The sequence below is a fragment of the Cygnus olor genome, chromosome 29 (genome assembly GCF_009769625.2).
Source record: "Cygnus olor isolate bCygOlo1 chromosome 29, bCygOlo1.pri.v2, whole genome shotgun sequence".
Lineage (NCBI taxonomy): Eukaryota > Metazoa > Chordata > Aves > Anseriformes > Anatidae > Cygnus > Cygnus olor.
The window spans coordinates 630,712-642,646 of record NC_049197.1 but is presented as its reverse complement, the minus strand read 5'-3'; the positions used below and the strand labels follow the sequence as shown (position 1 = coordinate 642,646).

Below are 11,935 nucleotides of genomic sequence, written 5' to 3'. Positions count from 1 at the left end.
CGAGCCCCGCGGCTCCGCGCGGGGGCGGGCCGAAGCGCAGCCAATGGCGGCGCTCGGGCGCGGCCGCTGACCAATAGGCTTCGGCAGCGTCTCTCCCCACCTCCCCCCCCGCACCGCCCCTCCGTGAGCGGCGGGCGGCGGGCCAATGGGGAGAGGCGGAGGGCGGGCCTTGGAGAGGGGGCAGCCAATGGGGGGCGGGGGGCGGGGCGCAGTGGGGAGCGTTCGAGGCCTGGAACGGACGGCGGAGCGCGGCGCAGGTGAGGGCCGCGGGGGGGGGGGGGGTTGGGGGCTGGGGGCTGGGACCGGGCCCCGGCCCCGGCCCCGTTAACGGCCCCCGGAGCCCCCGCGGCGGCTGCGGGACGCGGGGGGGCCCCCGGATCCCCCCCACAGGGCCGGGGGGGCCCGGCCTGGGCAGCGCCACCCGCCCCCCCCCCCCCCCCCCCCGAGGCCTTCCCGGGGGGCCGGGGCCGCCCCCTCGCACCGGGCCCAGAGGCGGCGGAGCCGGGAACCGGGACCGGGATCGGAACCGGGACCGGGGATCGGGAACCGGGGCCGGGACCGGGGGTCGGGTACCGGAGCCGGGACCGGGGGTCGGGGGCGGGGACCGGAATCGGGACCGGGGGTCGGGATCGGGATCGGAACCGGGACCGGGGCCATGGATCGGGAATCGGGGACCGGGAACCGGAGTCGGGGCCGGGGACCGGGATCGGAATCAGGACCGGGGGTGGGGACCAGGATCGGGACCGGGAACCGGGACCGGTATCGTGGACGGGTACCGGGACCGGGGCCGTGAACCGGGATCGGGGACCGCGATCGTGAACCTGGACCGGGTCCGGGACCGGGATCAGGACCGGGGCCAGGACCGCGGACCGGGACCGAGCCGCTCTGAGCCCGGCCCGTGCCGAGGGGATCCCCCCCGGGGCCTCTCCTCTCGGTGTGGGGGGGCTCCCCCAGCGGCCCCCCGCGCTCGGCGCAGCCCCAAAAAGGGGCGGCAGCCGCTGGGCCCCGGGCAGCGGCGGGGCCGGGGCGGGCACCGGGTAAAGGTCGCCCGGCCGGGGCTGGCATCGCCGAGCGCATCCGGCTGCTGCCCTCTGATCCCGGCACCGGCAGGCGCTCAGAACCGGTGCCCCCCCCCCCCCCCCCCGGTGGCACCCGGCTTGGTTTCCCTGGCCCGGTGCTGGGGCAGAACCGGTGGGGCCGGGATGGTGTTGAACCGCCCCGGAGCGACGGGGAGCAGCTCGTCCCCCCCGGCCAAGAGCACCGGGGCCTCGGTGGAGCCCCGGAGAAAGGCACCGGCTACAGGGAAGAGCCCCCAGGCCCTCCCGGCAGCCCCCAGCCGGCCCCCCTGCACCCCCCGGGGACCGGCTGCCCGTGCCCCCGGGGCCGGTTTCGCTTTCACCCGTGCCAGAGTAAACAGGAGCCGGATGGGAGCCGCCGAAGCCGGAGGAGGCCCCGCGGGGAGCCCTGGGCGCTGCTGGGGCCTCGGCTGGGGACGTCATTAGGGCCGCTAATGGGGGCCTGGCCCAAAGCCGCTTTCCAGCTGCTGGGAGCCCTCCCCCCGGGGCTCGGGGCCTCCCCCGGGGCAGCCCCGGTCTCGCAACAGCCTGCAACGCTTGCACCAGCTGGGGGGGGGGAAGCCCCATGCGCCCCCCCCCCCCCCAACTCCAGCAGAGAGCAGGGCGGCCACGCAGCAGCTCGCGGCTCCTCCGGCGCCGGGGAGAGCATCGGGGGGGGGGGGGGGGGGGGGTTGCAGAGAGCAGGGTGGTTTTTTTTTGGGGTGGGGGTGGGCAGGACCCAGCCTAAAACCCACCTCCCTTCTTCCAGCCTGCACCTCTGCGAAGCTGCCGGTGAGTCTGCTCGCAGCTGGCACCATGAACGTCTTCGAGCGCAACATCAATCTTGATGCCCTCTTCAAGTTCTCCCACATGTGAGTAGCGCGCGGGCCGGGGGGGGGGGGAGGGGAAAATTTGGGGGGGGGGGGGGCCACACAAATCGTCCCGTCCCATCCCCCCTGCCTCACCCCCCCGACCCCCCTCGTCCGCAGCTCGGCCTCCACCCAGGAGCACCTGAAGAGGGTCTACGCCAGCTTCGCCCTCTGCATGCTGGTGGCCGCCGTGGGGGCCTACATCAACGTGGTGACCCACCTCTTCCAGGTGAGGGGCGGGGGGGGCAGCCCCCCCCCCCCCCCCGGGAGGGCGCCGGCCGCCCCTCGGGGTGACGCGAGCCCCCCCCCAACCCCCCCCCCCCAACCCCGGTGTCCGTCTCGCCCCCGCAGTTCAGCCTGCTGACCGGCCTGGGCTCCCTGGGGCTGATGATCTGGCTGACGGCCACCCCCCACAGCAGGGAGACGGAGCAGAAGCGCCTGGGGATGCTGGCCGGCTTCGCCTTCCTGACGGGTACGTGCCCCCCCCCCCCCAGCCCCCCCAAATCTGAGGAGCTGCGGGGGTGGGGGGGACACACAACACACAAGAGGTTTGGGTGGCCCCAGAAGGGCCCTGCTGCCCCTCTCCCTGTGGTCGGAAACCGGAGTTGGGGGGGTGAGGAGAGACCCCGAAGGGTAACGCCCTGCTCTGTCCTTCCAGGCATCAACCTGGGGCCCCTCCTGCAAATGTGCATCGCCATCAACCCCGGGTAGGCGCAGCCCCCACCCCCCCCCCCCCCCCCCCCCGCTGTCCCGAGGGCCCTGCTCACCCCACCCCCCCCGGTCTCTCTCCCCCAGCATCATCCCCACCGCCTTCCTGGGCACCGCCACCGTCTTCGCCTGCTTCTCGCTCAGCGCCCTCTACGCCCGGCGCCGCAGCTTCCTCTACCTGGGAGGTGAGGGGGGGGGGGGGGGTTGGGGCGGCCCATATGGGGCTGGGGGTGGCCCCCCCCTCCCCCCCCACGGGGCCGGGGCCTCACTCGCTGCCCGCTCTCGGCAGGTTTCCTGCTCTCCGGCCTCACCCTGATGCTCCTCTCCTCCGTGGTTAACGCGTTCGTGGGCTCCACCTGGCTCTTCACGGTGAGCGCGGCCTTGCGCCGTCCTTCCCCGGCCCGGAGGCAGCTCCAGAAACGCTCCCCCCCGCGCCCCCCCAAGAGCGCAGACGCGGCCCCCCCCCCCCCCCCAGGACGGGGTCCCACCGGGAAGCTCCCCGGCTCACAGCCTTTCTCCCTCCCAACCAGGCCAACCTCTACCTGGGGCTGATGCTCATGTGTGGCTTCGTGCTGTTCGACACGCAGCTCATCATCGAGAAGGCGGAGAGCGGCGACAAGGATTACATCTGGTGGGCGCCGCGGCCGGGCTTCGGGAGGGGGTGGGATGGGATGGGATGGGATGGGCCAGGCCCCCCCCCACCCCCCCCCTAAACGCCCCGCTCCGTCCCCACAGGCACTGCGTGGATCTCTTCCTCGACTTCGTCAACATCTTCCGCGAGCTCCTGATGATCCTGGGCATGACCGAGGTGGGTGCTGCTCCCCGGGCCCCTCCGGGGGCTGGGGGGGGGGGGGATTGGGGGGGGGACACGGGGCTGAGCGGGGTGGGGGCAGCACAGGGGGGACGGGGGGGGGGGGGCACCGCAGCCCCAGCAGTGACAGCCCCAGCAGTGACCGGCTGCCTCTCCCCTCGCAGAACAAGAAGAAGGAGAAGAAGTGAAGCCGCTCCACGTGGAGGTGGAGCCGTCCCCGCCCCGCTCCCCCTTCCCGTCCCCGTCCCCGTCCCTCCTCCGATTCATTAAAGGGGTTTGTGCTTGCTGCCGATGAAAAGCAGCCCAGAAGCTTTCGCACCTCGTGGGTTTTTCTGGTTTTTTTTTTTTTTTCTCCTCTCGTTTAGCTTTTCCTTTGACTACAAACCAGCTGATTTGTTGCAGATCCTGCTGGGCTTTGGCTCCCCCACAGCCCGGGATGGCGGCCAGCAGCTGCTGGCTCCGCAGCCCGGGGTCCGTCGGGGTTATCCCAGAGCCGGGAGCTTTCGGTAGGGGTTTCTCCCACTCCCCGGCCCCGCAGGCGCCACATCCCTGCCAAGCCCTCGTGCACAGACCCGGGGGCGTTAGCCCCTGCCCCGAAAGGTGGCTGCGGGCCCCCTCCCCGTGACAGTGGGGGGAAGGGGAGGGGGGGGCGGAGGGACACCCCCCCCACACACACCCCAGCTGCCCCGCGGGGCTGGGCACCTGAAGCCAAACCCCCTCCTCTCTGCCTGCCGGGCCGGAGGAGCCTCTCCTTCAGCACCAGTGCCAAGAAATACAACGGAAAAGAACTCAGCCGCCAGCCGCCCAGCAGGTCTGCCCCAGCGCTGACTGTAATTCCCCCCCCCCCGACCCCCCCACCCCACCCCCCCCCCCGACCTCCCTGCCCGCGCGCAGCCCCGCTGCCGCGCGCTCGGACTGTGAAGACGAAGGTGTTTCGATTCAGAGCTCTATTAAAAAAAAAAAAAATAAGAATAATAATAATAAAACAAAATAAAAATCGCCATAGTCTTACTTTGTACACCGGGATGAAGTCAATAAAACGCTCAGACTTGACGCTCGCTGCCGTGTGTGGCTGGACTCTGCCTGCGGCGGGCAGGAGGGGGCCCGGGGGGGGGGGAAACCGTGAGCTTGGGGGGGGGGCCCAAGGCTGAGAGACGACAGCGGCTTCAGGAGACTACGTATAAATAAACCGGGGGAGGCGGGGGGGCGGCTTTATTGAGTTAAAAACCCGGCAGCGGGGGCTGTACACTGCAATAGCACCATCAGAGAGAGCTGGGCAGGGGCCCGGGGCCCGGGCGCGCAGCCTGGGGGGGGGGGGTGACACGGGGCCCTGGGACAACCCCCCCCCCCCCCGGGGGGGGCAGCACCCCCAGGTTGGGCCCCGCTTTCCCTCCCCTGCTGCCCCCCCACTTGTGCAACGTTGCACGGGGGGGGGGGGGGAAACGAGGGGTGGAAGATGTGCGAGTGTGACCTGAGGATTGGGGGGGGGGGGGGGGGGGGGGGGGGGGGGGGGGGGGGGGGGGGGTGGTAAGGGACGGACCCGTGGAAGGGGGGGGGGGTGGGGGGCATGGGGGGGGAGGGGGGGGGGCTCAGCCCTGGCTGCCGCAGGAGGAGAGGCTGTCGTAGAGCGAGTCGCTGAGCGACTCCGAGTGCTCCATCCCGGGGGGGGCCGCAGCCGGCGTCCCGCGACCGAGCCTCGGTGCTGCCCTCGTCCCCCACGTCCGAGGCGCTGGGCGTGCGGCTGCTGCAGGCGCTGAGAGCGGGGGGCAGCGGCGGGGGGGCCTCCGGGGATGCCCCACGGTGCCCAGCCGGGCTGCACACGGGTGCCTGCGGGGATGGGGGGGGGGGGGGAGGGACGGGGAATAATGAGCAGAGCAATGAGCAGGGCTCACCATGCCCCCCCCCCCCCCCCACACACACTATTTACATCCTTACAACCACAGACCCCCCCCATCCAAGTTGCCCTCCCCCCCCCCCCCCCCCCCAACCCGAGTGGCCCCCTTACCAGCGCAGGCTGGTGCAGCCCCTCCAGCCCCCCGGGGGGGCAGAGGAAGGGGTCGGGGGCTCCGCAGGCTTTGGCGTTGGGGAAGGTCCAGTTCTTGCTCTGCTGGACGCGCCGCGGCTTCTCGGCATCGGCGTCTGCAGGGAAAAGGGTGGGGGGGGGGGGGGGGTCAATACCAGCAAGGTCACACAACCCCCCCCCCCCCCCCCATGAGACCCCCCCCCACGCACACACTGCACTGGGGTGCACCTTGCGCCACCAGCGGGGTGTCGCACGGCCACCCCGTGCCCGGGTGACACGGAGGGACACGCACCTTGGGGACAGCCCCGGTGGCTGTGAGCGCTGGGGGGGGCGGTGGCACGGGAGGGGGCCACGCTCCGGTGCTTGCCGGGCACCAGCAGCTCCTCCACGCTGGGCACCTCCCGCTCCAGCGTGCGAGCCTTGCGCGGCACTTTGGTGAGGGCTGCCGGCCGCGCCGGCGCGGCGCCGGGCAGGGGCTCCGGGCGCCCGCGGGGCTTCGGGGCGCTTTTAGCGGGGGCCCCCCCATAATCCGGGGGCGGGAAGGTCCCGATGCCGCTGTCCAGTGTCCGCGTCAGCGACCCGCACGCTGCGGGGGACAAGCGGAGGCGTGAGGGCTGGGGATAAGCCCAAAAAACCCCCACGGGACCCCCCCCCCCCCCCCCCCCCCCGAGACGGCCGCTCACCTGCGAAGTGCTGCGACGTCCCCGATTCGGACAAGCTCTCGTCCGACGGCAGCTCGTCCCGCAGCCCCACGTCGGGCACCTACGGCAGGAGAGGAGGGTGAGCGGCCGCGGCCTCCAGGGAGCTCGGACGGATAGGTGAGGGGTGGGGACGGGGGGTCCCAACCTTGTCCGGGGGCTCCTGGCAGCCCCGCAGGTGTCCCACGATCCCGTTCCGGGGCGGCCGGCAGAGCCGGGGGTCTTTGGCGTCGGGGGAGACCCGCTGGAAGTCACACAGGTCCCGCTTGTGCTCCAGGCGGCTCTCGTAGGACACGTCCTTCCCGTCCACCCTGGGGACAAGGTGGCATCAGGAGGGAAGTTGGGGACCCCCCCACACACACACACCCCCACCACGCTCAGCACCCAGCCAGCGCTGGGGGCACCCAAGCAGCTGCCCCCCAGAGCAGCATCACGGAGGGGACCTGCAGTGCCCCCAAGCCCGCGGTATCCCCAGCTCTGGCTGTGTGGCGTCCCCCACTCCTCCTGTGGTGTCCCCAGCCCCTTTGCCCACCCCTTCCCGACCCAATTGCATCCCCAACCCCATCGCCTCCTTCTCCCTCCCTCCATGGCGTCCCCAGGCCCGCGGTGTCCCCAGGCCCGCGGTGTCCCCAGCTCCCCGTTGGCCTTGAGGCCACCCCTGACCTGTTGAGCAGCTGCTGCATGAAGTTCTCGGCCGTCACCTCCTGGTACATCACCTGGAGCTGCCCGGGGCTGCGCTCAGGACCGGGACCGCGGGCCCGGGGCCGTCCCTTGTCCAACGCCAGCCCGTGGAGGAAGGCCTGCTCCTCCTGCAGCGCCTTGCGCAGGTCCTCCGCCTTCTCCATCAGCTTGGAGATGTTGAGGCTCTCGGCCTCCAGTTTGCGGGCGGCCAGCTTCACCTCGCGCCGCAGGGGTGCCGGTGCCCCGGACCATTCCCGGCCCCGGGCGCCCTCGGCGCGGCGGCTGAGCGCCGGCAGCTTGCTGCGCCGCAGCCCGAACCAGCTGGCCAAGCCTCCGGCCGGCTTGACCTTGACCTCCGCCGCCGGCGCCCGCTCCTGGCCCTGCAGCCGCAGCACGTTCTCCTCGATGCCCTTCATCACCTTCTCCTCGATGGCCGAATGCCCGGCAGCGCCCGCCGCGGACCCCGCGCCGAGGGCTTCGGGGCCAGGCGGTGCCTTGCGGGGACCCCCGGCTGCCTTGGCGGCCCCCGCTGCCGCCGCCGCCGGAGCCGCCTTGGGCTCCTCGCCCCGGGGCCCCCCGGTTTTGCCGGCCGCCTTGGTGGGCAGCTTGGTGGGGCTGCCGTGGGGGCTGCGGGCAGCCTTGGCGGGAGGCGGCGGGGGGGGCGCGCGGCGGGGTCCTGCCACCGGGGGGGCGCCCCTTGCCCCCCACTTTGCCGTGCTCGCCCATGGAGCCGGAGGAGTAGCACCGTGCCAGGGGCTCCGCGCCGTGCGCCGGCTCAGGGTGCTTCAGGCTGCCCCCCCAAACACCCCCGGGCCGGGGGCCGCGGCTCAGCACCGTGGCCCCTCTCTGGCCGCCCAGGACCGGGGGGCTCACGGCTGTCAGCGCCCCGCAGCTTGCCCAGGGCAGCCAGGCGCTCCTTGAAGGGCAGGTAGCCCGGCTCGGGGGGCTTCTTGCCAGGGCGGCGGGAGGGGGCCGAGCCCCCAGCACCACGGCGGGGGCTCGGGGGGGACGCGGCTGCCCGCTCCCCAGCGGCGGGGGGTCCCGCCGGCAGCGGCCCCAGGGGCTGCTCGGCTGCCTCGTAAGCGTGAGGCAGGGGGAAACCCGGGGGCTCGGGGGAGCCCGGCTCGGGGGGGGCGTCGGGGGACGCGCGGCGGCTGAGCACCGGCGAGGCCTCGGGGTTGCTGCTGCGGCAGGGGATCTTGGAGGCGCGGGCGAGCTGGGGGCTGAGGCGCAGCACCCCGGGGGGGCCCGGCAGCTTCAGCGCCTTGAGCACCTTGGAAGGGGAGGTCAAGGGGGGCGCCCCCCCCCCGGGTGAAGGCAGCCCCAGGCGGGGGGAAAGCGGGGCGAAGCCGCCCTCGGGGCTCTCCTCACACGGGGCGTACAGCCCCAGGAAAGCGGGGTGCTCGGGGCCGCCGCCGCCACGCTGCCGGGGGGGGCCCGGAGCCTCGCCGTTGAGGCGGCAGCACCCCCCGTCCCCCCGCAGCAGCCGCTCGGCCAAGGCGCTGAGCAGAGCCCCCCGCGGCGGGGCGGCCTCCTCCGGCGACGAACAGGGGCTGCCCTCGGCCCCCCGCCACCCCGCAGCCGCCCCCAGGCCCCGCAGCGGGCAGGAGGGGGCCCAGCCCGGTGCGTCGGCCCCAGCCCGGGGTTCGGGGGAGCAGGGGGAGTCGGGGGGCCCCTGGGCGTGGGGGGGACCCGAGGGGGGTCCCAGCAGCGGGTCCGTCTCCTCCAGCTTGCGCAACACCTCCAGGATCTGCGCTTTCTTCTTGAAGAAGGGGGAGAGGGCGTCCAGGGAGGGGGCGCCAGGGCTGAGCACGGGGCTGCCCGAGGGTCCCACCGGGGTGGCCTGCGGGGACAGGGCACTGTCACCCTGTGGGTGCCCGGTGCTGGGATCCCGAGTGGTGGAGACGGGCTAGGGGGATGCCACGGGCTTGGGGACACCCAGGGGTGGAGGGGTTGGGGACAGGGATGCAACAGAACCAGGGACAGGGACGCAACAAAACCAGGGACAGGGACACCGCGGACAAAGGGGGTGGGAGCTGGGGACATCACAGGAGGAGCAGGGGGTGCCGTGGACCCGGAGAAGGGGACACCACGGGCATGGGGACGGGGACACCACGGGCAGCCCCCATCCCCAGGGCAGGGGGCTCAGGGATGGGGATGCCGCGGGCTCACAGAGGGCTCACGGTGGCCTTGGGGAGACCCCAGGCCTGGAAAGGGCAATGCTACGGGCACGGGGATGGGGACCAGGCATGCGGGGGGGGCTTTGGAGGCACCGGTACCCACCTCTGCTGGGGGGGCACAGCAGCCCGGGGGCAGCAAGGCGGGGGGCTGTTCGGTGGAGCCCAGCTGGGGGCTGCCCGGAGCATCCAGGGACACCGGCACCGGGTGCAGCGGCAGCTGGAGGGGAGGCAGCACCAGGTTACGTGGCTGGGGGGGGGGTTCTGCCCCACACCCACCCCCCCACAGCCCACCCCCAGCATTAACACGGACCCCCCCACGGCACCTGGGGCAGGGATCCGGCCGAGAGCTGCAGCTTCTGCTGGAAGAGGTCGCTCAGCGCCTGGTTCTGGCGCTCCAGGTCGAAGACGCGCTTCTTCAGCTTGATGCACTCCTCACGCAGGTCCTGGAGGGGGGGGGGACAATGATGGCAGCGTCACCCCGGCTCCCCCTGGGCCCCCCCCAGCCCCACGGACACCCCCCAGACACCCACCTTCTGGTTGAGCAGTGCCTGCACCACGTGGTTGGCGACCTGGGGAAGAAGAGAGGATCTTGGGGGGGGGCTGCGGAGGGCACACGCAGCCCCGTGCCCTGGCACACGCGTGTGACCCCCGCCGAGCCCCGGTGTCCCCAGTACCTCATCCAGGCAGCGCTCGTAGGTCTCCCGCTGGTTCTCGTTGGCCTGGGCCAAGGCCGAGTTCTCTGCCTGGGGACAGAGAGGGGACAGGTTCAGGGGACGCTGCCGAGGGGCCTGGGCGCTTGGTGACCCCCCCCCCCCCCCCCGTGGCACCGAGGGAACCCTCCTCTGCCTGGTGGGCTGTGGGGGCTGCAAAAAGGGCTGTCCCCAGCTGCCCCAGCCCAGGAGTGGTGGCACCGTGAGAAGGTGGGAGCTGTCCCCACCATGTCCCCAGGGCTGCTGGCTCCATGGCACCAGCCGTGGATGGATGGTGGCACCGGCTGCGTGGTGGCACCGGCTGCGTGGTGGCACTGGCCGGAGCTGCCCGGTGGCCCCGATCCCCGCTCCCCTCCGTACCTCCAGCTCCCGCAGCCGCTGCAGGAGCTCATGGCTGGTGCCCGTCTCGCCGCGTGCCGCGGGGCTCTCGTCTCCCTGCGCCTCGGCCGCGCTCTCCGACATCGCTGCCTGCGAGGGGACGCAGCCGAGGCCGGCGTCCCCCCGCCCGGGGCGCTGCCAGGCCCAGACCCCCCTCACCTCGCTGGGGTCCGGCCAGGACAGCGCAGACGTCCCCAGCCTTGTCCCTCTGCAGCGTCACCTGTGGGGGACACCGGGGCTGAGACGGGGGGGTGGGGGGTGGGGGAACACCGGGGTTCCGGTGCCTTCGGGGAACACCGGGGCTGGCACCGGCATCGCCACGCACAGCACCCCCGGGCCAGCACCGGGTCGCCACGGTGGGTACGGAGCCCGGGGCCGGCACCGGGGGGTTCAGAGAGCCCCAGGGTGCAGAGGGGCCCCCCCCGGGGCTGGGCAGCCCGGTTTCACCGGGGCTCCCTCCCCCGCCCCCCCGGTGGTGCCGGTGCCTCCCCGCGCTGCTCGCCCCGGGGCCGCTCCGTGCGCGGCGGAACACGGCCCGGCCCCGGGAACCGGGAACCGAGAACCGAGCCCCGGGATCCGAGCCCCGGGAACCGGGAACCGAGCCCCGGGATCCGAGCCCCGCACACTCACAGCCCGCAGCTCCCGGCGGCTCCGCCCGTCTCCGCTCCCCGCAGCCCCGGGGCCGGTCCCGGCGGCGTTCCCGGTTCCATCCCGGCCCGGCCCGGCCGCGCTATTGTTGGGAGGCGGCGGCGGCCCGGCTCCGCCTTCCCACCGCGGCCGGGGAGGAGCCGGGGCCGCCGCCGCCGCCGCCGCCGCCCCCGGTGCGCGGCTCCGCCAGCTCCGGCCCCGCAGCCCCGGGCGGGGAGCACCGGGGAACCGGGCACGAAGCGGGCAGCACCTCCCTTTGGGCCCCCCCCCTCCCGGGGCACCGAGCACCCCCCGGCAGGGAGAGGCCGGGGGGCACCGGGAATCCCCCCCAGAGGGGGGCTCGGAGCCCCCCAGCACCCCACGGAGCGGGGTCCCGCTGGGCACCCGGTTCCGTTTTTGGGGGGACAGGACCCTCGGCCAGGCTGTGGGCAGGGGGGGGTCGGGACCCCATAACCCGTGAGCCAGGCGAGGACCGGGGCTCACCCAGGGCTCACCCGGGGCCTTGGCGCCGTTTGGCTGCGGGGCCGGCACGGGGAAGACCGGAGAGGGTAAGAGGGGAGGCTTTTGGGGTGCCGGTGGGTGAGTGGCCGTGTGGCCACCCCACAAAGGATTCAAGCCAGAGGCTCGCCACCAACCGGGACGGGAAGGAGCCGATGGGAAGCAGGCGAGCTCAGGGTGCGCGCGGCTCTCGCAGCACCTCAGCCCCCGCAGGGACCCCACGAGGCTGCCCCGGACCCCGCCGTCGCCGGCCAGGCCGAGGGTGGGAGCAGCCGAGAACCCCTGCGCGAACTCTGCCGCCTTCCACCCGGCGCCACGAGAGCGGCACCGCCGACCGAAGCGTGCCCGTGTCCCGCGGCGCAGCGGGGACAGGCGCGGAGAGGCCGCGGGACGTTCTCCCGAGCCCCCTCCCCACCACAAGGCGCTGCGGGACCTCGGCCACGCGCCCTGCGCCCCACCGCGCAGCCGCACCTCGCACGTGCTGTCCCCGTGCCGTCCCCGTGCCGTCCCCGTCCCTCTGCAACCCCGGGGTCCCCCGGGCGGCACGTGGCGTCCCCCGGCCCCTTCTCAGCCCCCGGCGCAGGAAGCGGCCCCGGGGCCAGCGGCTCCGGCTGCGTCACGGGGGGGAAGTGAGGCTCTGTCTGGAGGGGAAGAGCCGCCCGCAGCCCCCCCAGGC

The 11,935-nt window shown here is 73.8% G+C and overlaps 2 protein-coding genes across 2 annotated transcripts; one reads left to right on the top strand and one right to left on the bottom strand.

Moving 5' to 3' along the window:
- The first annotated feature begins 172 nt into the window (after positions 1–172).
- TMBIM6 (transmembrane BAX inhibitor motif containing 6) lies at positions 173–3,761 on the top strand. Its single transcript, XM_040539797.1, has 10 exons — positions 173–257; positions 1,825–1,927; positions 2,045–2,153; positions 2,276–2,396; positions 2,583–2,631; positions 2,720–2,817; positions 2,922–3,001; positions 3,163–3,263; positions 3,368–3,440; positions 3,608–3,761. Exons 1-10 carry the CDS (start codon positions 188–190, stop codon positions 3,629–3,631), a joined length of 828 nt encoding a protein of 275 aa, XP_040395731.1. The 5' UTR covers positions 173–187; the 3' UTR covers positions 3,632–3,761.
- Positions 3,762–4,958: 1,197 nt separating this feature from the next.
- On the bottom strand, positions 4,959–11,849 carry NCKAP5L (NCK associated protein 5 like; the record flags this gene model as incomplete). The annotated part of the gene is given in 13 exon segments (XM_040539820.1): positions 4,959–5,270; positions 5,449–5,582; positions 5,759–6,052; positions 6,150–6,228; positions 6,313–6,475; positions 6,828–7,628; positions 7,631–8,688; positions 9,129–9,242; positions 9,349–9,468; positions 9,556–9,594; positions 9,700–9,768; positions 10,096–10,333; positions 11,731–11,849. Coding segments are annotated over 12 exon segments (3,285 nt in total), but the record flags the coding sequence as incomplete, so codon positions are not given.
- Positions 11,850–11,935: the final 86 nt, after the last annotated feature.

Excerpts from the sequence above, each read along its gene's own strand:
- TMBIM6 (XM_040539797.1), top strand. The coding sequence starts at position 188 with ATGGGGGGCGGGGGGCGGGGCGCAGTGGGGAGCGTTCGAGGCCTGGAA. Across the intron at positions 3,264-3,367 it reads GGCGACAAGGATTACATCTG|GCACTGCGTGGATCTCTTCC; the intron begins GTGGGCGCCGCG and ends CCGTCCCCACAG. Across the intron at positions 3,441-3,607 it reads TGATCCTGGGCATGACCGAG|AACAAGAAGAAGGAGAAGAA; the intron begins GTGGGTGCTGCT and ends CTCCCCTCGCAG.